The 26,039-nt window shown below is 35.2% G+C and overlaps 2 protein-coding genes across 3 annotated transcripts; both read right to left on the bottom strand.

Moving 5' to 3' along the window:
• Positions 1–1,098: 1,098 nt before the first annotated feature.
• LOC147401215 (isochorismate synthase 1, chloroplastic-like) lies at positions 1,099–10,144 on the bottom strand. Of its 2 annotated transcripts, XM_086442402.1 has the most exons (17): positions 9,282–10,144; positions 9,001–9,180; positions 7,619–7,866; positions 5,947–6,064; positions 5,730–5,846; positions 4,900–5,046; positions 4,651–4,725; positions 4,476–4,544; positions 4,176–4,294; positions 3,972–4,029; positions 3,505–3,615; positions 3,196–3,280; positions 2,274–2,371; positions 2,073–2,165; positions 1,836–1,913; positions 1,679–1,756; positions 1,099–1,482 (listed from the first exon to the last, which is right to left on the bottom strand). In XM_086442402.1, the coding sequence occupies exons 1-17, from the start codon at positions 9,393–9,395 to the stop codon at positions 1,471–1,473; spliced, it is 1,800 nt and encodes a 599-aa protein (XP_086298528.1). In that variant the 5' UTR covers positions 9,396–10,144; the 3' UTR covers positions 1,099–1,470. The 2 variants fall into 2 exon arrangements, 1 of the variants encoding a protein (XP_086298528.1); XR_015178363.1 differs by lacking the exons at positions 1,099–1,482; positions 1,679–1,756 and having other exon boundaries at positions 2,073–2,140.
• A 154-nt stretch (positions 10,145–10,298) lies between these two features.
• LOC147401216 (FACT complex subunit SSRP1-like) lies at positions 10,299–24,225 on the bottom strand. Its single transcript, XM_086442401.1, has 16 exons — positions 24,063–24,225; positions 22,851–23,036; positions 20,820–20,925; positions 19,801–19,937; positions 18,319–18,402; positions 18,139–18,233; positions 17,917–18,025; positions 17,691–17,777; positions 17,506–17,598; positions 17,139–17,336; positions 16,887–17,032; positions 16,645–16,792; positions 16,369–16,467; positions 15,590–15,775; positions 10,977–11,055; positions 10,299–10,562 (listed from the first exon to the last, which is right to left on the bottom strand). The coding sequence occupies exons 1-16, from the start codon at positions 24,114–24,116 to the stop codon at positions 10,438–10,440; spliced, it is 1,932 nt and encodes a 643-aa protein (XP_086298527.1). The 5' UTR covers positions 24,117–24,225; the 3' UTR covers positions 10,299–10,437.
• Positions 24,226–26,039: the final 1,814 nt, after the last annotated feature.

The following is a 26,039-nucleotide window of genomic DNA, read 5'->3' on the forward strand; positions in this document are numbered from 1 at the left end:
AGCCCCATGTTTACACGTTGAAAATTCGTGGACCGTCCATTTTTTGTAAATCAATTTTGATGGGGTTAGAAGTTTTGGAATGAGCTGATTTTTGGTGAGGATGATCTCCTCACCATAGAGATCATCCTCACCAAAAATCAGCTCATTCCGAAACTTCTAACCCATGTAAGACAAAACGCGTTTGTTAAAGTGTGTGGTAAAACTAAGGGTGGCGAACGGGACCCATATATATATATATATATATATATATATATATCAGCACCCTAAGTTTTACCACACATTTTAACAAACGTGTTTTGTCTTACATGGGTTAGAAGTTTTGGAATGGGCTGATTTTTGGTGAGGATGATCTCTATGGTGAGGAGATCATCCTCACCAAAAATCAGCTCATTCCAAAACTTCTAACCCCATCAAAAATGGTTTACAAAAAATGGACGGTCCACGATTTTTCAACGTGTAAACATGGGGCTAAACATTTCGGAATGGACTGATTTTTAGGGAGGATGATTTTCTAATCATAGAGATCATCATCACCAAAAATCAGCCCATTCCAAAACTTATAACCCATGTAAGACAAAAAACGTTTGTTAAAATGTGTGGTAAAACTTAGGGTGCTGAACATTTCCCATATATATATACGGTTCAAGGGACATATGTAAAAACAATGGTTTCTCAAAATATGGGTTAGAGGTTTTGGATTGAGCTGATTTTTTGCGAGGATGGTCACTATGATGAGAAGATCATCCTCACAAAAAATCAGCTCAATCTGAAATTTCTAAATCCATCAAAAGTGATTTACAAATTATTGATAAAAATTGACAAAAAATCGATGATCCACATTCTAAATCACTTTTAATGAGGTTAGAAGTTTCAGATTGGACTGATTTTTTTTTTCCTGATGATCTTCCCATCATAGAGATCATCCTAACAAAAAATCAGCTCAATCCGAAACTTCTAACCTATATTTTGAAAATTTATTAATGTTACATTGTTTTTACATATGTTTTTTCACATGTCCCTTGATCCTGACCCTATATATATATATATTTTGGACTAAAAGAGGGTGAGAAAACATGAAACTGTATCTGGCCAACATCATCAAATACAGTCTCTACATTACAAGGCTCCTATGAAAGATTTACTAAACAAGTGGCTTGGCTCCTGACCTGATAAGTCAATTCCTTCTATTCCTCAAATATCCCAACGAGGTCAATGAATTTTAATTACAAATCAACGTTTTGAGTGCACTATTACCATATAGATGTTGGATCCAAAACATTTCAGGATTAAAATGGCATGAACACCCAAAACACACAAATGAAATTACATGGGACTTGGGAGAGCTACTACACTTTCTGATTCTTAGTTGTAGTCGAACAGACAGGCAGATACTTTCCATCTGTTGATGTTGTTGGAAGGTTGAATAACCATCGTATGATGTACAATTTGTTTGTGATTGATTGCTCTTCTTTAGAATGTTGTCTGCAACAAAACAAAAACAACAATTCTCTTTTTCAGTGTGACAAAAAAACTAAAAAAAATGGGCGTTTACGAAAACGGGTATGAAGTTGGCAAAAATTATAGTCATGAAGATCACTGGATTAAAGTATTTTATTGGACAAAAAATAAGTTCATACTGGAGCTGCAAACCATAGAGCCATGTTTGGGAATCACTAACCTTCGAGTTGATTGTCCCTATGTTGTCCATTTCTTGGCATGACGTGGGAGCCTTCTCGCGTTCTATCGACTTGGTGAACTGTCCAAGAAAACACCACGAATAAAATAAGTTTATACTGGAGCTGCAAACCATAGAGCCATGTTTGGGAATCACTAACCTTTGAGTTGATTGTCCCTATGTTGTCCATTTCTTGGCATGATGTGGGAGCCTTCTCGCATTCTATCGACTTGGTGAACTGTCCAAGAAAACACCACTATAAAAATAATAATGCATACCTTACAGTTTCTCTGAGACCTTTTGTATTATCCAAAATTTATGATTCATAAACATGCATGCTTGCAGAAACAGGTGCACACATAGGGGAGTGAGAAGGGGGGGGGGGGGGTGTGAGGACCTGTGATGCTTTGAGTTCGAGTTCTTCCCACTCTAAGGATGGATTGGTTCCTTTAACTATCCCAGCTCCTGCATAAATTAATGCCCCAAGACCCTAAGGACTCAAGTTGATCAGCACAAAACATATTTTCATGATTAGTATTCAAAAACAAAAGAAAAAAAAAAGAAGCCTTCTAATTGAGGGGTTATTCACGAAGTTCACCTTTTCCACTAGGGCTGATCTGATCCCAACAGCAAACTCTGTCTCTCTTCCTCCAAACCATCCAACAGGCCCAGCATACATTCCCCGGTCAAACATTTCTGGATTACCCCAAGAACCATGTTTAAGTAGCTAAACTTCTTCTTCTTTGCTCTCTTTTTTCTTTTTTTTTTTTTTTGCATTAGATAGCATTTAGAATTTTGTTCTCTAAGATCAGATTCAATTAATTATAGAACTTGAATTAGCACCCAAGAATAAACAGTGATGGGCATGATGCACATGCTACCTGACAATGTTTTTATCTCTAAACAATTTGTCCAGATTTATCATGGTATCAGAGCAGGGGCATATTAAGTTCAGTCCCAGATCGGGGAGAGTTGTACCATGACATGCGATATATCTCACAGTTTCTGTCGAGTTTACTCCCAGATCGGACACTCATTGCCTTGTCCCTCTCCTTATAAGCTCCTAGGGCTCTCCACTCATTGCCAATTGGTTTTGAGTTGGACCCTCAAATTTATCATGGTATCAGAGCGGGCCTTTCTCTTCTCCACGTCGCGCAGTTCATATCTCCACATGCTTTGGCTCAGTCCAACCCACACGTGCGGGGGCGTGTTGAGTTTAGTCCCAGATCGGACACTCATTGCCTTGTCTCTCTCTCTTTTTAAGCTCTTGGGCCTCTCCACTCATTGCCAATTGGTCAAAGGTGGAAGCCCAACCTTAGTCAAAGGTGCTATTATAATGTTTTGTCATGCTTTTGTGAATCATGTGGAAAGAGGGGGAACATGTGATTCTCTTCTCTAAACCTAAGCATTAAAAAAAAACAAAAAATGGACCTCTGGACTAAGTAGAAACAAAACATTCAATGGTTAGTTTCCTCGTGAAATTATTGCTAAACAGGAGTAACATAATGGAGTGTATATACCAGTTTCTGCTATGAATTGACGCGCCACTTCTGTAGGAAATCCACAAACTGCTGGGCTTGGGTGAAGAGATGACAAGATGTCAAACTGGGAAAGAAGAGGAAAACAACAAAGCTCGCCATAAATGAAAACTAATCCACATTCCAAGATAACAAAACCACATGCTCAACTCATTCTTAACGTGTTCATCAAAGTCTTCAACTCAGTAATTCTGTAATTAAATAAGGCAGCCGAAAAATGAATGAGGAATCCAAGATTTATGGCTTGTGATGATGAGGATTTCATGATGTGATAATTAGAACAGAGTTTACCTCATCATCTTCATTTCTCAATCTGCCTGATAATTGAGCATACAAGTGTTGTACTCTTGGAAGTTTCCGAATTGCTTTCTTTGGTTCTACTAATACCACGCTACATACATCCTGCATAGAACAGACTTTCAGGAGAAAAAGAAAAAAGGAGTCCGAGAATCATTGATCTCCCAAAACACTAGTGGTTTAATGACACATTCATGTCAGATCATGAGTGAATTGTTAGTTGGATTGACAACCCCTTATTTTAACTTTTCTTTTCTGGTTCATTTAGATGGCAAGAAAGAATTTTGTCTTCAATAGAACCAGACAAAGCCCTGCAACTATCAAATGAAAGATTTTTTTGAAGCTATGAAACAGACTTGACGTAAAGGAATCTAAAACAAAGTAAATATGTGTACATGTTTTGGCATCTGTTTAAGAAGAAAATAACTAAGATATGAAAAGGGTATCCAAAGTCAACTTGCCTCTAATTTCCTTCTAATGCTCTCTCGTACTATAGTAAACTCAAGATGATCCTTTGGACTGAAAAATGAACAAGAAACCACCATTTAATGGCATAAAATTGAATGTCAATTGAACATGAACAAACCGGATTATTCCTAAACCATGCATAATCAAGACCGGTGCTTAGGAAATTTTTTCTTTTAAGTTGAAAGTCAGAAGAAAACCTGCAATGTAAATCATTTTCTATCTGAAGATCAATAGCCTTTGATCCACCCCTGGCACGAGTACCAGCTAAGGCTTCACTAGAAACAGCAAGGCGTTTTCGGTGAAATAGTTGCTCTGGCTATTCACAAGTTTGCGTAAGTAATTAGTCAGAAATAATCACTTAATTCAAGCACTAATTCTATCTGTTAACTCCTAGCATTTTATAGAAGGATATAAAGAATAACATAATATAAGTGCAAGCATATTTGCATAAAAATAGAGAGGGCATAAAAGCTTCCTTATTGTCAAATTATACATACAGTGTTCCCGATAAATGCAGGTGCGTTGGGTGGCTGAATACAAAACTGATAAGCATTTTGTCCTTCGACCTGCATTTATAGAGAAATACTAAATTTTTATCCCCAAACTGAATGTTATAGCAAATTTCACTGACTAAGAGATTCTAAAAAGAAAAAGAAAGACGGGAAGTAGTACCTGTAGATAAGCTAACCATGCTATAGGATCGATATCAGTTGCAGTAATTACTCGACTACGACGTGCAAGTACAACCTAAATTTCCATGAAAAACTTGCTATATCAAATTAGGCCATTGTGATGAAGTGGGTCACAAGTTATTTGATGTCCTCATTATTAAGTAGAATGCTTGAAGCAAGCTGTTATTGAATAAAGAAAAGTAATGCATGGTACCTTAGAAGAAAAGGTTAGTATGATACCCTCAAATACCTTAACTAGCTCTGAGTTGCTTCTATTGATCTTTTCCAAAGCTTTATTGACACCGATGTCCCACAATGCCTGGTTTGGAACATGATTATTTTGAAGGATGAGTGTGCCTGGAACTTCTTTCCGTAACTTCACGACGATGGAGGAGATCTGCAACACTTTTAACAAAATATCATATAGGGTGTTTTATGAAAATGGGTATGAACATTTTGACAATTACAGAAGCGGTATGAAAAAAGAAAATTAATTACAAAACAAGCATATACCCATTTTCATAAATAACTTTTTGTTACAAAAATGGATAAAGCAGCGAATTTACTGCTTTTTTTTGTTGTTGTTTAAAAGCGGAGAAATCTATATTATCAAGACATAACTTTTGACCCAGGCATCTATTTGCATATTATTATATGAGTCAAGATCCAAAATGCTGTCCCATTCCTATAGCAACATACAGTGTCTACGGGGCATGTTTTGGTTGGAGATTGAACACATCGGACTGCATGCCATGTAGAAAACGGCTTGGTTAGGAGCCCAATGTATTTAAACTCCAACCAAAACGTGCCGCATAGACATGGTTACTATTCTATAGGAACAGGACGCCTTACCTGATCCTGATTCTTATTATATATGCTTTTGGGGTAGTTCGCGAAGATCTATCCAGATGTAACAGCGAAGCGGTTCGACTGTTCTTATTTTTTGCCACAAGTTTGTAATTGTTCAGTTCAGTTTCACTACTAAAATAACCTTGAAATGAGAAATATAAGAATGTTTAAACCACTTTATTGTTCCATATCGATATTTAACCCACAAAGCATCTATCATTAAAAACTGACCTGACACATTGTGGCCCGAAGCATGTCCACTGCTTTTCTCCAAGACCACAAAAGGGTGTCGTCCCATGCTATAGTTGCTGCAAGCATAGAACTTCCTTCAAGCTCATCAAATTCGACCTGTCATTCAATTTCTAGCAATGGGTTATTAATTACTGAATTAAGACTGCAAAAATTATTCGCATAAACTTGACTGGAAAAGAATTTATAACTGGTTTACCAAGGGAACCATAAAGTAGAATGAACCAAAGCCCTCCCATTCAAACGAAATGTTAGTCCTTGCATCGAAACGAATGGCTCCATATGCACGAATTAGAGGGCAGTCCTCAGAGAGGAACCTTCATTCAAAAGTTATATTCAAAGTATTCAAAAATTAAGAAAAAAAAAATATATTTTTAATTGCAGTTATAAAGGTAACAACAATGTGATTTAGATGTACCCCTCCACGTTTTGGTGCATGTTTGATGTAGGTGTATAATTACACCTGCTGACTGAGAATTCTTAGATGAATATTACATGAATCCTGATAGGATATTTATAGGGATTACATCAACCAAGATAAAAAAACTAGCCTAACATAAATATTCAAATTTATTAGAACTTCCTAATGTAGAATATCCTAATTGATATTGCTATATATATTATTCTCCAACATTCCCTTTCTTTTGAGATGAGATACATTGATATGATACAATGTATCTCATGTATTATAATATGTTGCATCTAGTTCTCTAATATCCTCCCACAATTGTATGGTCCCTTGAAGAAGGAATATGCAATTGGCTTCTCCGAATAATTTTTCTCGATCTCATTAAGTGGCACGTTATTAGATCGCCAAAAATCCAATTCTATTTCTTGGAGGTCACTGCCTGTCTGTGAAGGCCATCACTATCGCATCCCACTCTTTTTTTTAGTCCATTGGAGCCAGTGGCTTATGAGACTAGGTCTGTCATGATCTTTCCAAGAGCAAAGAAATTAGGATTGTGCGATTTAAATGAAAGAATTCTCATTGGAGAGATTTTTTTTTTGTAAGGAAAAAAAAATGAGATCGTAAGAGATGAATGTATAGACGTGGGAGATTTGTAGAGAAAAATGAGATGCGATTTTATTAAAGAAAACTATAATAATAATAATAAAGTAAAAAAATGGATTTAGGTCCAACGATGGCGGTGGCGCCATCGCCAAAAAACAGCATACCAGAATCGATGCGTTTAGTGGAGTTTGAGCTTTGATACCATGAAGAAATCTTAATTTTATTGAGAATTCTCGGATGAATATTACATGAATCCAAAGGATATTTATAGGTATTACATCAACCAAGATAAGGAAACTAGCATAACATAAATATTCTAATTTATTAAAACTTCCTAATGTAGAATATCTTAATTGATATTGCTACGTATATTATTCTCTAACATTCTCTTCATTCTGAGATGAGATACATTGATAAGATACAATGTATCTCATATATCACAATATGTTGCATTTGGTTCTCTAACACTAACGTGTGTCAATAGAAAACCTCCACATGGCCGTTATTGCATGAGTTAGATGAATTAGGATGGAGACATGTTGCACGGTTTGTGTTAAAGAATTGACTCAATTGACAAGTGGTTTAAGCTGAGACTCCCACGTGGCAACTCTTCTAAGTCCCAAAGAGGACGTAACATGTGATTGGAGTGAGCACTCGACTGAAGACTAAGGGCATTTAAGACAAATTCCATTGGTCTTCTTAAGGGTGTATGTCATTGTCATCAATTTGAAAATACACGGGCATCCAAATATTCACCAAAAAAGGAAGGGTATGTCTAAATCAACCATAATAGTTCTTATATTATAATTTATAATGAGGATTGAGGAGAGACATAAATAAAAGCTTTGGGTTAGTATACCTTTGTATGCACTTCCAGTGATCCAATGAGAATGGATTGGAATGTTGGAATAATACAGAAGCCCCCACTCCAGCAACGCTAAGTAACTTCCACCCCACAGAATTCTTATGACTTTCTCCATTAATGGAGTCGAAGATGAGATCCGACACAGTACTACCCTGACTTCTACCAGAGAAGAAACAACGAGGAAACAGCGGGTGTTGTGCCTGGAGCCAATCAATTGCTTCTAATTCTTGCTCAATTGGCACCTTCACTTCCACCACAACATACAATTTCAGTCATTTTATGTTGGCGTTTCATCAAAGACTAAAGTCAATAAATATGTCATTAGCTCGAAGACACAAAACATAGGGGGGATCTCTAATTTCCAAAATCCAGGAGGGTTCTTCAAAATTAACAAACCCGTAAAAAATTTAAAAATAGGGAAAAATTCTTAATGCACCATGTGTGAAGGTGGTCTTTTTAAATGCACCCCGAGTTTTGGGGCGTATTCTTAACAATACAGTAAGTAAAATTTTTCTAAATGCCCCCTCACAATGATGACAAGGAAAACTCAAATCCTAGAGATCCAGGATTTGAGTGGATGATCTTGACGATTAAAATTGTTGATTCATGTTGAAATGTCGAGCTCTACAATTGTGATAAGGTTGATCTCAATGATTTACAATTTTTTTATCATAATGGTTGTAAAAGATGATCTTGGAGATTGGAACAAAGATTGATTTCAATGATTTGAATGGTCCATCTCAACAATTTGAATCATGGATCTCATTAATTGAAGCGGGTGATGGCATTAAGGAGGAATTTTGTTTTCTAAAATGGACCATCAAATAAAGGTGAAAAAATTAGAGGGATTAAAAAAGAATTTCATCCTATGGGGGTACAGTATGTAATTTTTCCTTAAAATAAAAGTTCAGTTATAATGTTATTTTATGATATACCAAGACCACAGCCCTGATATGACAGTGCACAGATAGCCATAGATTTCTTTTCTTGAGATAAAATTTTAAAAAATAAACTATTCTCTATACATTGCCACGTCAGCTCAGCGTTGAACACAGTTTCCAATAAAGGCATTCCAGCATTTTCCTTTAAAAAGAAAAAAAAAGAAAAAATTTACAACATCTCACGTACTATCTCAGTTTTGACTTTTGAATCCATTCAGATATTTAAAATGGTGAAGTAGGTAGTACTGGACGCTTTCTCTGAAATTATTGTATTAGTAGAAAGGGCATTTTAGACCTTATACAGATTTGGATAGATCAACTTCTTTTGTTATCTCTTTCTTCCAACCAACGCCAACGACAGAGAATCCAAAATCCTATCTTCTATCTACTTCGAAGAAAAAGGATTCACTGTAAAATGTAAATTATTATTATTACCTGGAGACGAATGATTCCAGAACTAAAAGCCGGTGGATCGGAATTTAACTCAGAAATCGCCGAGTTTAATCGTTCCATGGCCATTTCTGGAGTTTGGACAGGCGTAAACGTCCGAGTCTGAATCGTCTCCACTGGAATCGTAAGGCCTCCTTCGCAACCATTCATGGACAATGAGCAACACTGGTTCACAAATTCCACTCAGAAAATTTAAAATCAAATCACTTTGGATACCAAAATTAATTATTTCACACACACACACAAACATAGAGAGCAAAACTTACTCTAAGAGTTGAACGAATGGACTGATGGCTTGGAAAAGCTGAAGCAGAGAAGTAACTTGTAATGGATTCCAGAGATGAAAACCTTGCAATTGAGTGCTTCGCCATCGCAGCCATTAGAGAGAAGAGATGGCTTCAGAAATGGAGATATTTAAAACTTCATGTTTTGCTTTTGCTGTCCAATCTCCAATGGGGACTTTGGACTCTTATCTCATCAACTGATGTATATAAAGACTAAAGAGTGATTTAGATTTTAGACTTAACCTCCACGTTTTCATTAATATTTGATATATATACCCCTATACTTTTAAATCTTATAAAATGACTCTCTCGTATATTATTTAGCCAAAAATCTATTTTCTTCTGTTTTTTAAATATCCTATCTTCTTCTTGAGGTTTGAAGTAGAAAAAAAAATCTCACATTTGAAGATAAATTGCACTCAAGAGGTTAAGATTAACTGGTTTTGGGTATTAAAAAAAATCCAGAGGTTTTTTGGCTACAAGTTGAAAAGGAGGGTATTTAAGTCATTCTAAATGTGTATATAAGAGTAGATCAAGGTCAAGGGGGCATATCATCAATTTCGAAAAAAAAAACAGGGGCTTCTGAAACATTCACCAAAAAAAAAAAGTTGGCATCCGAGTCGGACGAACCATTGAGGCAGTACAGTGACATCTGACATGTAGGAAAAAGGAAAAGAGATTGCAGATTACCAAGGCAAACTGTATCCTTCTTTCGCTCTCCCTCTCTCATGTATAAAAAAGGAAACTGGTTGCTTAGGTAACCGGTATGTCTTTCCACATTCCCTCTCATTGATGAGAGATGAGTGCGTCATATAAACAAAATCTTTCTCAACTGCAGCAGGAGGTTACTTCTGTAACTTCACCCCTCTATACCAGTTGAATGATCTTCTTGGTGTTCTTCACACAAGTAACCTCAACCGTTGAAACTTTACCTTAGACCATATTTCTAGCTAAAAAATGGCCAGGCCCCACACTACAAACATGAAAATATATACAAAATTAAAAGAAAAATGTCTTGGGTTCGGCATTCATGTAGCATTTTCATGTCATAATGGTATAAAGTTCCTAAAATATTCCATCAAGAACTACTACTACTAGAACAACTAAGAGAGCAACACCACTACCGCTGTACGATAGACTACTTGCTGTCAGATTTGTTCCCTGAATTGACCATAGCTGGAGCACTCTTGTACTCGCCCATGGCTTCCTTATAACGCTTCTGATCAGCTCGAGCCATTGTTTCGTAAGGCTCTTTCTCCTCCGCTGCTCACAAAATGAATCAAGAAAAAGGTTTAGTCCGTCACCAATGGAAGGGCAGAGTGGTTCACACTAAAACTAACAAATTAATCCATCCTAACAAACTGCAAATATGGGTTTAATGAGTAACAAACAATGCAACAAGTTCCCCTTCTTTTCCCTTTGTTTTTCAGAAGGGGAGCTGATTCTGTCTTGCTCTTCCTACATGTCAGTGTCTCATTGGTCATGAGACGTATAGACATGTGTCCACTCCATGACTTGGCCCATAGCACACTAATCAACATGCAGGACAAGTCATTCAGGGGTCAGACTTTTCATGAACGAAGTAAGCATGGTCTCAGCCACACTAGAAACCAGGTTCTAAGTTGACAAAATGAACAAACACATTGATATAAATCTAACAGAATTAGATAAACATACATGTCAAGTTCCTCCATTTCTCTCCGAGAGCCCTCCCCACATCAGTAAATGCCATACCAGGATTACTTTTCCTTACATTCTGCATATACATAAACAACAGAGTCAATAACCATTCCAAAGGTCTGAATGGGACACGAAAATGAGACCATAAAGGTGTATTTGAGAGTTTGTTCACTAAAATCATCATTATCAAAGCATTATTATTATTGTTGCTACCATTATAGGTAAAAAATTTATTAAAGACAAAAAAGGACACAAAAGTGCTCCAAAGGAGGTTGAGGACCTACATTAAGTAACATAACCAAAGACCTACAACAAAAAGCTAAGAAATTATGAGTTCCCTCCCAAGCTATTTGAACAAACCATCTCCTATTTGAACATAAAATCCCCAAAAAGAACCCAATCAAATCAGGATGCTCAATCTCGCAGTCATTAAGAATCCAATGCCAAGATCCTAAGGAACATCGTCCTCCCATTCTAAGGGTTGAAGCATGATGCATGAGGTGTATAAGCCTTGAATAAATAGGCTCATTACGTGTTTAAAAAGTTATTTTATCTTTTAGTGGCTAAAAATCAGAACATTCGGGACTACTCCAGAACTCATAACTAGGGCCCAAATTAGAACAAAAAATTTGGATAATTTTCAGTTAAATGGCAAGGCATTAAATTTCAGTGTCTATTGTGGTCTTCCCAGAAATGGGAATGTACAGAATTATTTCTATCCATATGGAAATTGTAAATGTAGTGGAAATATTGAGGAAAGTTCAACTGAAACCACCGGAACTGATAAAATAGACATGGAAATACACTCATAAATCATCAAATTACAATAAGTAACCATATAGAGTATAGAAATGAAGATGAGTAGCGTATTGTATGTAAAGATTATATAATCAAATCTAAAATTAATATCTTATTTATACTAAATACATATGTTTTATTCAACTTTTCATAAGGCGTACACCCGGTGCACCTTGCACCTTGCCCCTAGACTAAGGTGCAGTCAAGGTGTGCGCCTGGCTACGCCTCACTTACACTACCCCGCCTCACATGTATTAAGGCGAGTTCGGTCTGCCTGCCTTGAGGAGCACCAAGGTGCTCGCCTAGATTACACTTTTTATAGTAAGCTCACATTTTAATATTTTTAGTAAATTATGAAATTAGTAGTTTAATAAATTATTGTTTTTGTAGTTGGTTAATTAAAGAAATGATTAGCGATTAGTTGGTTTGAATTTACTAAATTGAGTAGTCTAAAGGTTTGTCTCATTGGAATTTTTAACGGTTGCTTAAAGTATAGTATTGTCTAATTAGGAGTTTCTATTTCCATAAAGGAGTTTCTTGGTTATTAGGACCCTAGAATGTAGTAGTTCAAAATCCTAGTAAACTTCTGTTTCTTTTAATTAAATAGTCTAAGGTTGAGTTTGGTTCACAGAAAAATGAATAGAAATTAAAACATTTTCCTTTAAAATTCAATTTCCATGTTTAGTAAAAATGGTAAGAAAGCATAAATGGAAAATTGATTTCTTAAAATGAATTAGGAAAATTGAAAAAGTCTTCTTTTAAACTCCATATATCTTCCATTACTGCCCACCTCATTCTTTTCATCAATTTGGACGGTTGAGAGACTCCCCAAAGTTTCTAGCTAAGGTAAAAAATGGAGTTCTAGTCTACCTGAACAAGATTTAGCAGGATTGGATCCTTAGGTGTTAGGAATCCAATCTTGTTAGCGAGTATTTAGATTCAATTATCAATCAAATGTGGTTGACGAGATGAGGATCCCTAGTGATTTGAAGTAATTAAGAAGCTAACTTCAATAACAAATCCCACTTGAATAATTAGTGTTCAAAGAAGACACCCTTAAACTCTTTAAATATCTTGCTATGAAAAGCCTACAATGTTAACACTTCTGGGAATGGTTGCTCCTTGCCTTTTAAGACAACTATTTCTCTCCTCCCAAAATCTCCAATAGGTGATAAAAGGAATTAAATACCACACTATTCTCTCTTTACCTCAAAAAGTTCACGATTTCTAACTTTCAAACAAATAAAGAACCGAACTAGGGAAATATCCAAAATTATGAAATAAGGACACAAAATGAGCCCTCATGTTCCATGCAAAAGACAAATGAATAGGACGTGATTACCGACTTATCACTAGCTTTACATATGGAGCAGAAGTTAATTGATGTTATTCCTCGGGCCATAATGTTGTCTAGGGTTAGAATTCTATTTGAGTCGGCCAAACATACCAAAAAGGTTATCTTTGAAGGTACTTGATGCCCCCAAGTTTCCACCTCAGGAAAAACTCGATGAGTATTTAGATATAACAAGTGATAGAAAGGCTAGACCAAAAACATATTATCCATAATACCTTCACAAAATATACAATCCTCTTCTAATGGGTGGATATTCAACGAAGATAATATGATTGATAGAATGATAGGAGCAGTTATAAATCGGATTTCCCAATCATTGAAGTATCTTTAGAAACCAAATTCCAATTAGCTCCTCCCTGGCCCGAGTCATAAAACTATCCATGGCCAGCATTTTTTTTATAAAAGATAATATAAATGTGGAAACTTTTCTTTCGGTGGTGAAGCACAACGCTAATGATCCTCCCATAAACAAACTGTACTCCCATTTCCAATTCTAAAGGATATCCTCTTTCACAATTCTGCAAGAATCATAATGATAAATCTCCACACCCCACTCCCAGAAGACACTTGACCCCACCTCCCATCCAAAGTTACTAACCTCAAATTCCACCTAATGTTTAGGAAGTAGATTATAAATAAGGTTTTAAGGATTTGGAATGAAAAATTTGGGAAAAGATCATTATGAGGTTTTGCCCCCTCAAGTCTCTCTAAAGATGTATGGATAAAGTGGTCAGATCAATAAAATATATTAGTTTTTTTTTTTTCTATTTTCTTATATTTTTATTTTCATGCATTTTCTTGGACGAAAGATTGTAGCTCAATGGAGGATGAAAATGTTGTAGAGGTTAAAGGTCGGACGAAAACTCCCTCGAAGTGGCTATTATGAGGAAGACTCCCTTGAAGCAATCACTTTGATTTTACAACTATTTCATAATCACACTGCACTTACGTGATGATATGAAGATGGAAAGGACAAGAAGAATAAAATGCGACCAACAAAAGTTGGAAGACTTTAATTTTCAAATTTTAACCTTGAAGACCAAACTGGTCTCATTCAAATGATAACCATACATACACTTACTATTCTTACTATTAGAAGCTATAACTATTTTAGTACTTATTAGATTTGGTTTAAATAACGTATTTAATAAAATTGGAGTTGTATTGGACTAAGTTTCTTAGAGATTTGATTGATGATGTGATTGGTTAGGTTAGTTTGACATCCCTATCTTGTCTTTAATAAGTAGGTTATAAATAAGGCATTGGGGATTTAGGTTGGGAAGATGGAATGTTTGAGAGGAGTCCATTACGAGGCTTTTCCTCCTTGAAGAGGAAAGATGTAAGGAGATTGTACCCCTCAAAGTTATATATATATATAGAAAACAAGTTATATGATTTGGGAGGCATTGGCCAAACTCGGATCTGAGTCGAACATGGATCCACCCTAAATTCAATTGGATCCATAATACCATTTCATTATGTATGGGTTGGGTTTCCTCTAGGGCTCTATCAACAAACCCAAAGCCGGCATTTGATGTATAAAATTGGATGTTGGATTGGATCAGTTTGGTTGAATTGAATAGTGTCAGATATAGTTTTAGTTATTGGGATCTGAGTAGGATCCTCGTTTTTGTTGCAACAAGTAAATATTTTTCGTCATTCTCTCGCATTCAAGCAGGCAAAAAGAGCATGAATTTCCTACATGATTTCTAGCAACCTAATTGTGTAAGAAGAGGACATACCAATCCTTGTAAGCATGAAGCATGTTTGCTAAAAACGTACCATGTTTACTTAATGGATTGATCAATGAACGGACAATACCACATGCAGCGAGCATTATTGAATAAACATTAACAAAGAAATGAAATAGGAACATGTGATAAGGCCTTTAAAAGATAAAAGGTGAATTTTCCCTTCATGAACATCACATAATAATAAGCTAATATTTTAAGAATAGAGGGCCTTGGGTGTGTCATTGACTCATTGTGAGGATAAGTGATCAAACTGGATCTCCAAAATCTGTTCTTATTTATTTCATTATTTCCATAGTTGATTAGTTATATTAACTTCATAACTCTTTTATGTTTTTCTCAAAGCTTTACATTTTTAATTCAAGACCTATGCCTCATAACGCTTTGAGTTTTGCACTTCGCCTCATTAAAGGAAAAACACTCATTCAAGCCTAGTGATTCTTAAAAACACCAATCCCACCTAACTGGGTTGGCCATGTCAAATAAAGATGATAAATAGAATAGCTCAATTATTTAAAGATCAGATATGATACCAAGAGAGAACCTGAAATGTATTTGTCCACTCTTGCACTATGTGCAAAATTGAATTGGACATAATGCAGTAATGAGTCTAGCAAAAGTTTGAATCATAGGTTTCACAGAGCTATGAAATGTTTTAAGTGAAACAAGCAGAAAAACTGTTCTAGTTTACTACCAAGAGGACTTACTTCTCTTTCAGCCTTCGAGAAGAACATGAAACCAGACATTGCTTTCTTTGGTGCATTTGGATCCTTTTTCTTCTTCTGTTTTCTTCTCTTCTTTGAACCTTCTCCATCTCCATCTTTGGTTTTCTTGGCCTTACTTGAAGATGGCTTGGAAGAAGCTTCTTTCTTCGGTTCCTTTTTGACTGGTTTCTGAAATGGCAGATCAGACCATTTGATATGAGATACATTAGAGCTACAGATAATATTCAACTTAGTAAAATGCTGATGGAATATCCAATGACCCGAAACCCAATTCCCCATTGATCCCATGAACTTTTGGTCCATGTATGGTGAACACACACACACACACACACACACACACACACACACACACACGCAAACAACACACACACACACCCCAAAAAAATCAGCCTGATTAATGATTTCTAAGCACTGAGCTGGAGCATTTTTTTTCCCATGGAGGGCTTGATAAACAGGACCAAGGGTGGACTGCTCAAAAATCAAAATCCACGGAGGCATGGTCTACTAATCAAATGGGTAAGCCCGGTGGTTCCAGTTGAGCCTAGCCAGGTGCTGGCAGTGGACTGGTTCAAGGTCGTAATTTACGGGATCAATGCAACAACTAAATATCCCCAATCAGGCTGATTTTCAGTGTATAGGTCCAGCAAAGGGTGGACCAAAATTACTGGGGTCAGTGGACCTAAACGAGACATTTTTGGGTGAGGAGACTGATAGAGTGGTCCTTCTGATTAAGATGAGCAAAGAAATGATAATCAATTTACCTCTTTGTCATCTCCACTTTCACTTTCAACAGATTCCTCTTCCCCAGAATCATCAGAAGGACAGCCTCCGTCATCGTTTTCAGCATCAAAATCCTCATCCTGGAAATATAAGTACAAAAATTAATAATCTAATATATAAAGATCTAGGATTAAAATCTAAATCTTTTCAATTTAAAGTTTTTATGAGATTTAACCACAAAAACAAATTTATACATATGCAAAACTAGTGCAGAATTGTCAAAAAATCAAAGACTTAGTGCAAAAACTGAGATGTACCTCCTCATCACTATCGTCACCACCAGCTTCATTTTTAATCCGCTCAAGATGTGGATCAACAGCATCGTCGTCACCATCTTGAAGAACAGCAGCAACACCATCTGTCTTTTGGACACCTCCCAGGTTCATGATTTTCAAGCCCTTTCCACTGCTCAATACCAAGTGGAAGAATAATGTATAGGATAACCAATCTAAGGTATTGTCCTTGATAAGGATGGTAGGGGTGGTGGTGTGTGACAAACCTAATGAACTTGATAAGTCTATCATACTCATTCCTCTGAATATTCCGAAAGAGATGTTCTTGCTCATTCTTTAGTTTGATGAGAAGATCAAAATAGTGCATACTTGCACCTCCTGCTCCATGCCTCTCAAACTCAACATATTCAATCTATATTAACAAATGAAGTAGACAAGGTCATACCCCACCAATCAATCGAGATTTAGAACGTTCATATCTATTATGCATGTTAAATCTATATTCCAAAGAATGATACCTCATCATGGAGAATGAGAGTTGGTGGTTTGGGTAGAAAGAAGAAGCCCTTCTCTAGTGGATACAATACTCCATCTTCAGCTTTCAAGGATGATTTCACCGCATATCCATTCTGACAACTACGGAACTTTCCTGGTCTAGTAACTTTTGCGCCTGATAGGCCACGCAATATCATAGTGAAGACCTCATGGATTAGCCCCTGAAATGCATTAGAAATCCAATTGAAACATTACATGAACATGTAAAACACAAGAGGTAAAGCTGGAGCTTCTCAAGGTTTATAATGATCTAATATTGTTGCAGAAACAAAGACAAAAAAGATTCACAAATATCTAGAGCTCAAGTATGAGAAAGCAATTAATTTATACTTTATAGGATCCTTCCAGCCTGTCCTTATACTTGGTATTCAAGAGATCTTTGTTTATTGTTAGGATACTCTCAATCACGAAATCTGTTTCAAACTGTACAAGATGGGGTACAAAAGCACGTCAGTTTAAAGTTACAAAAAATTATAAGGGACCAAAAAACGAAATCATAAATTAACTAAAAATACCTGCAACACAATATGAGGATACAAAGTTTGCCCTTTACGTATGGGTGGATCAAGAGTAACAACAACAAAGGTATGGGGTTGATTAGACTGTACATATCAGAAAACATGTCCACATGAGAACTGAATAAGGTTTGCATATCAATTAAAAGAAAGAACTCGATTAAAACCAGAAAGATGACAAATTTATAATTTGTTAATAGGCAATATGGTGTTGAGATATGCAAACCTTAGGCAATAGAAAAAGACGAACAACACTGCTGTATTGAATTTTGAAATCATTAGCCTGTCCTTGGAGCCGGAAGAAAGAAAGATGAAGTTCAACACTATATCGTCCCCTACAAAAAGCATAAGTATTTTGTTAGCTTTCATTCAGATACAGATTCTGAGGAAAGAGAATAACAATGACTACAATAACCACTTCTTCGCCTTGGTATTATATGAAATGTACCTTGGAGTAAGAATAGCAATCCCCTCAAATGTAACAACCGCTTCTTCGCCCGATGCATCAACATCCGCCATTGACATAATTTTGTCACGGAAAACCTAATAAAAGAAGTCAATTCACATGATAATGGTACAGATTCATCAGAGATTTAACCAGAGATCCCACCAAACGGCATCGATTTACCTGGGCTGGAGGACGAGCTTCATCACCAACATATTGGGTGTTGGAATTAGGTATGTGAAAGCTAATCTCCATCAATGAATCTTTCTATATGATTACAAAAATTGAATGTCAGAAAAATGTGCAAATTACTACGATTGGGTACCCTTAAAGGACGGAGTTTAAAATTTCGTACTTGCAAAGCTAAGTTTAACGACAACTACCATTTTTAAACAGAAATTAAGGTAAGATACTTCATTAATCAAAGTCTTCAGACATAAGCCATGTGAGTATGCATTTCTTAAGAAGATAAGTAAGTAGTTACACATGGAAGTATATTGCAAAAGTTCAAGAGAGAACATTTGTCAAATTTAACTTGTAGATAGTGCTTCAGTTGAAGATCAATTAGGGCTTGACCTGTACACAGCTAGAGATTGTCAAAATTGCAAACTGATTAGGCTTCTAGAGTTAGAGCTTAAATAATTAAATGTTATAATACTGAAAAATTATAATTATAAAAATCATTACATAATGATAGTATGATAATACCCCCCCCCCCCCCCCAAAAAAAAAAAAAAAGAAGACGAAAAAGAAATACAATGGATTCCCATAAGGAGCATGACTTAGTCAAAAAGTACCAAAGAGGTGCATGAGTTCCCCCAGGCGCTTGCTTTTCAATCCTCTTGACATAAAGTGTAGCCTTAAAGAAGGAAAAAAAGGCTTTTTCTTAAGGCACACGCCTCCAACTCCTTTGAAAGCATTGAGCAAAGCTCGTGGGGAGTTCACAGTAAGGAGGATCAGCTAGGCCATTCATGCTAAGATAACTTTTAACTAAAGAAAACAAAAGAAGAGCTAGGATGAGAATTTTGAAAATTTACAAATGCAATAAAGCCTAAAATGGTTTCATTCCTATTTCCATGAGCCCAGGAAACAACCAAGGCATATGATAAGTGAAAGGAACTAATTATGCTCCTATTTTCTTGTCAAGTTTTATTTAAGACAATTAGGATATGAGCAAAACCGAAACATGTAATCAAAAGAACGATAGTGGAACTTGACAACGTGTGCAATTCAATTGGACAATGAAATTACATTCAAATTAAACTATAAGGATCCAAAAAGGATAAAACATTTTGAAAAAGAAACGATGCATGTAAGAGTAACCTTCCTACTTTTTCAAGTCATGTATTCTCTCAAGTAAGGATATCACTTCCCTTATATTTCACCCTTTTAATCGATATTGGGAGTATACGAGTAAAAATATATACCCAAAGGTAAGTATAACTCATAGATATGACCAAGGAACAAGTATCTATGTCAATATCACCATGGTGGATTGACAGAAGTTAAAAGACACAACATACATGCAAATGCCATGACCAACAAATGCAAATACCGCTTGCCGGAATACTAGATTTTAGAAATGTAATAATATAAAGGAAAAATATGAGGAAGTTGGTAAATGAAACTAGTTATTTAATGAAACATAGAAATCGATAACAAAACCTCATTAGCCCCAGTTGTGTCATCCACATGGAACTCCAAGGAGACGTCATTCTTCCCTTGAAGTTGTATTTGCGAGACATCTGCTAAAGATATTTCAAAAGCCTGCTTTGAACCTACTTGAAAACTTAGCATATTCCCTGTGAGGCATATGTAAAGTTTTGACAATTTCAGAATGATAAAAGAAAACAATCATATGAGTAACTAAAGGGATAAGTATGTAAGATTAAGGTTAAAAGAAGAAGACAAAGCAACAGACCAGTCAATGCAAAATAACAGGTTAGAAAAGTTATTGAGTCAGTCCGAAAATGAAGGGAATACAAGAGGTTAAACATATATCAAATCCACAAGATCAACCTCATTTTGAGTGTACAAAAAAAGTGCAATAATTAGACCCCAGATGCTGTCCATAGGTAAAAATCAAATAAGGATGCAGTAGAGTGAAGCCTTAAAATTTTGTGCCTGAATATACCCAGGTGAAGTATGTCAAGATGAAAAATGTGGTAGACAATACAGCGTGTCTCACTAAATAAAAGATCATGCTAAATGCTAATTCAAGTGCGTTGGTGAAAAGGACCATGATGTTCCAAAGTTCCAACCAAAAAATATTAAAAAATCATTTGTTTTCTTTTCATGGTTCTATAAGCTCAACCATAACATGAGAGAAAAAAAATACACAATCAATTGTACAAATAAATTAATCAATATCAAAAAACGTTTGCAATAGCAACTTTTGCCAATAGAAGTTTCTGATAGGTATAAGATAATGGAATTACTCATCAGATACAAGTCCTTCAAAACATATGATGGTAGTACCTCTACCCACAGTAACAATAACTCAAAGTAAAATGGTTAGAGTTGGAGTAGTAGAAGCATGTAATATTTAAGAAAAAGATGCAATGGAAAAAGAAGTTACATTAGCAAGGGGATAAAGATAAGAGTGAAGCCTAATATAAAGCCCATCAATAATTGTTTATCAAAAAATAAAGCACATCAATATTTGGGAAAGAAAGCTTACACACCGTTGATATCAATGTCTCCCCAGTTCCAGCCACTAACGGAAAGTTGTTTTTCTTCTGGTTTTATTCCAATACTGTTTTGGATAAAAGTTGTTACATTAGTAACATCCTGCATAGGAGCATTGAAGAAACAAATTAGAAAGTAACAAGAATGTACAATCACTTAAACATATCTACAAGAACCTTCAAATAGCTTTAGTGAAGACTAAAAACAACAAATCGCAGGGATGGTTGAGTGGTAGACTTGGGTATTATTAGGTTTGCTCCCTAGTTGGTCTCAAGTTTGAATCCCACCAACTATGTTCCTGTGGTGGCCACGCACTGGCTTGGACCAAGCAGGCACCAGCCATAGCCTGGGTGTGGGGCGTAGGGACTAGTCAGGATGCGCGCAAGCTGGCCCGGATACCCTTCATTTTCAAAAAAAAAAAAAGACTAAAAACAAGAAACAATTTTTTACCAAGAATAATGTGAGGAACACAATGGTCAACTCATAATTTTTACTGCAAATCAAATAATAATCACTACTCAATGGAACATGAAATGAAGGCTTCAATTTTTCATTGTAGAGTGAAATGAACTCCTCACTGGTCCAAGTCAACTTTTTATATAATATTCTCAATATTAAGAGAAAAATGACTACACTTTTCCTAGAACATCATCATAAGGTACAAAGAATTCTCCACAAGACTTGGAAAGAAAAAAATATGAACTTTTCATCTCATAACCAAAAGCGACTCGAATCAATTTTTATTTTTTATAACGCAGGGTATCCCAAAACCCTTTTGGGATATGGACTACTCCCTACGGTTGCACGTCCCAACCCCATGGAAGTTTCCCGACATGCAATTGGGTAAATCAAGAGGCCACCTAGTTTCGAACACACAATCATAGGGAGCAAACCCAATGTTGCTAGTTTTACCACCGAGCTAACCCCTTGGAGGTTAGCTCGAATCAATCCATGGTATATATGGAACAATAAATTGGAGCCAAAACTCGATAAACTCGGCACAATGCTGCTTAACAGCAAACTAAAGCAACCATCCTTCATGATGAAAAGCTTAACAAGAAAATTTTTGAGCATATAAAGAACATGAAATAGAAAAATAATCAATCCAGCCAACACAGATGTACTTGGTAGATCACTGCATGACATATTCTATATTTAAAAAAAATGAGGGGCTGAACTTGCAATTTCCAAATATATTCCTAAATGAGTGAAATTTTAATTTCTAGAACTATGATTCAATTCCCACCCTATTTCAAGGTGCCTAAACTAGAAAAATTATGAGTGATTAATAAGCTTAGAAGATTATAGTTAGGAAAGTTTTTTAAAGTTAGCAATCGTAAGTGCGAGAATTTTTAACTCATTCTGAGTAAAACTAGGATGATATGTATAACCAGGTGTGTCGGTTAAATCCAAAGTTATGGTGCCAAGATACGAAGTCAGTGCTAAATCCTATTGATACTGGTACTCTGGTCATATATAGATATCCAGATCATGGTCTAAAGAGTGGACACTGTGATTAGTTGGTAACCAATCCAACACTAGTAGTTGACTCTAGGTTGGGTGGTTTGTCTTCCATCACAAACACCTAGAATTCCATTTCAAGTGATAAACTATTTAAGTAACACTCCAAAGCCCAAAGAAAATACAACTTTAGGAAGTGAAGAAAAACAGTCAAGGAATTTTTTTGCCAATAACCAAAAATAAAAATAAAAATAAAAATAAAATAAAATCTTCACAAATGCTCCGATCAATTGCAATACTCAAGGTGTTCAAAATCTCCAACAAAACGATTTTTTGGATCATTGCCTAACTCCCTTTTCCTCTCAACTTATCAATTCAGCACTATTGTCGTTTCTTTCTTATTTCTAAAATTGTAGTAGTAAAAATTTCTAGTTACAACAACGAAAAATAATTCCTCAGAAACTACCGATTTTGAAAAAGATAACTCACCGAACAAAATAAAGAAAGATGATATCGAAAACAACAAATAAGAGAGCAAAATGTAAATGAACAGCGATGAAGAACACCTGATCATGGAAACCTGTAAACTTATAGAATAAGCCATCTTTTATCCGAATCCCAAGCTGATAAGTCCTGGGAACCTTCATCCATGTCACGCCGACAATGTCTGCCTTGTCTACTTCAATTGCTTTTCCACCGCCCTGTTTCTTCCATGAAATACCTCCCGAATGAACTCTTAGTTGCCCAGGCTTCTGCAGTGCCAACGTAAAGAAATAAAACACCGAATTTCCAATATCATGCATTCCAAAGTAAGATAAAAATTGAAAAAAATAAAATAAAAATAAAGAAATTGTACATCTATCTTAAGAATTAAAATTTACAATCTTGAGTTTTGAAAAAGAAGTTTGGAGAAAAAATCAAACCAGAAACCTTAACAATACATTAATAGAATATGGATTTTTGAAACCATTTGATCAAATTGGGGGCAGTAAAGTAGACAAAGAGGGCTTAAAGAAGGGGGAAAAATCCATATTTTTAGAGGAACCCTCGATATAAATAACTGGAATTGAAAGTTTGAAATAGTAAGTCCAAACCTTCAATTTTTTTTAAAACGATGAATGAAAAAGATATCATAATGGGAAAATTTTCAAATTTTACAATTTACAAACAACAAATTTCAGAAAAACTCGCAAAAAAAAGGTTGAAAATTAAGGTTTGTATGCCATGCAAAAGAATTAGCAAAAAAATCGGAAGAAACCCTAATCCTAGGTACCCTGTATGATAGTTACGCCCAACACTTCAAATAATAATGGCGAAAGAAAACCCACTTTGCTCACAAACTAAAAGAAACCCAAAACAAAAGAAGAAGGAAAAAAAAAAAAAAAAACAGAACTAAATTGAAAAAAAAAAAATTCAAAACCAGGCACCTTGGAAAACTTCAAAGATCACGCATCTCTTCTTAGTTTCAATCATAGCTACCAAAGCTGAAGGAAATAAATCGAGACTCAAAACCAGAAAACTAAAAAAACCTCACAAAACAGGAAACTTTTCTGAATTTGGAAACACAGATTCAAGGAAAACAGAGAGAAAAAGAAACAATCAAAAATCAAAAATCAAAACTTCACTCAAAATCACTAAAACTTAAGAAAGCTATGATTTTTTTTCAAATTTTTTTTTTTAAAGAGGATGATTAAGGTTTTGAAGACGATCAGGGTTTTCGAAGATCAAAAGAAAAAACGGAGACAAAAAATATATAAATAAACAAAAACAGAACTTACAGTTCCACCACGACCACCAAGAAGAATGTTGTTAAAGAGATGACCGTCAGACATGGTTGAAAATCAAGAGAAAGCTTCGAAGCAGAGAAATGGAGACTCTGGGGTTTGGTGAGAGATGCTCTTCTATATTAGATAGAATAGCTCGAACGATAACCTTAAGCGTTATAAACCATCACCAACAATACTCTTATACTCGTAACTGGTTTTGCCGCCATTTTGCAAGCTTGTTCTGACGAGAACAGTAAATATATGACACGTGGCATCATGCATTGTCATTTATAACGTTTTTTAATAGAGAAATGCTAAACTGAATTTCTACAACTCAACCGCTAGCCCTGTACTTTCTTGGTAGTGTACAAAGAACCATAGATTCCTTCTTCGCGATACGTTAAAACTTCTCGAGGAAAATGGTGGTTATCTGGACACATAGTGCAGTAGGTAGTGTTGTAGAAAGTCAGTGTAGTCTGGCAAGGCTCTTTAAATATTATTAATTAGGATTACTGGGTATTTATATATACCCCTTCATGTTTTTTGAATATTTGAGATAGCCTGTGTTTTAAAACTGATAACATACCCCTTGACCAGGGTCTTCTCTTATAGAGATATAAGAAAATGACTCAAATGACCTTGTCTTCACCTCTAGTAAATCACTGATTTTTTTTTCCCCCAAGCCCCAGTCATCTTCAATCTCTAGAGTAAACTTTGGTTTTCCTCATTTCAAACTTAAGATTCCATCTAGTTCAATCTTCAAATCTCAAGCAAAGATTGAAGTATTTATGAAAAATACAATACGATAGAATTTTAGGTAGGAAAATCTAGGATTTCTAGATAGGGTTAAGAAGAGATTGAAAATGATGTAGTGAAGATAAAGTTAGAGTAGATTAAAAATAATTTATCATAGAGGTGTACAAGAGTTTGAAGATAGCAGATTTTTGGGAAGAATATCAAGGACATATCATTTATAGAAGACCAATTTGATAATCGGTATTTTATATAAAGAATAAAGGGTATTATGGGTATTAATCTTTTAAAATAATATGGATCTCACTTTTAAGGTTTGCTGGGTAACAACTTGATAAAGGAAAGGTCTCTTTGAGATGTCAGAACTCTAAGGGAGTTTTGTTCTAAAAACGCAATAGTGAAATTTGCCTAATAAATCTCTCTAGATTGTATAGTAAACTTTCTATATTAGTATTTAAAATATTAATTTTCTTACTCAACAAACCTTGAAGTGGGACCCACATCATTTTAACAAATTACAACCAGTAAAGTTCTGTACATCAAATATTTATTATATCCTCTCTATTCTCTCAACAATTATTATCTCCCAAAACCATGAATCAAGTCAAATTATGATTTTTGTTTTTTTATTTCAAGAAAATCTGAGTTTTATCATGGAATTTAGAAAGTTGTATCGTTGGAATGTGACCCAATGATTATTTTGGGAAATATAATTGATATTGAGAAGAAATGTTATACTAAATATTTGATTTAAATAAGAGATGTGTTATTGCCACACCAATTCGTACATAAATCATCAAAGAATTGCACATAGTTGGTGTGGCGTGAGTAAAAGTTGGTGTCAAAATAATAACTCTCTTAAATAATAAGGATATTATGAGTGTTTAATTGTTTAAAATGATGTGGATCCTACTCTAAGATTTTTTGAATAACAAACTTGATAAAGTAAGGTTCCCTTGGAATTGTCAAAAACTCTAAAGGAGTTTTTATAATAAAAATGCAACAATGAGATTTGCCCGATAAATCTTTTTAGATTGTAATAAACTTTCTATATTAAGATTTAGTATTATCTAACAAACCTTGGAGTGGGCCCCAATAATTTTTAAAGAAAACATATCTCATAATATATTCAATTTTTTATATCAAATACCTATTGTATCCTATTTCCCCTCTCAACATTTATTATCTCCCAAAATCATGAATCAAGCAAATTATGTTTTTTCATTTATTTTATAA

This window comes from Akebia trifoliata, chromosome 5 (genome assembly GCF_017979445.1).
Source record: "Akebia trifoliata isolate Shusen 1 chromosome 5, ASM1797944v1, whole genome shotgun sequence".
NCBI classification, from domain to species: domain Eukaryota; kingdom Viridiplantae; phylum Streptophyta; class Magnoliopsida; order Ranunculales; family Lardizabalaceae; genus Akebia; species Akebia trifoliata.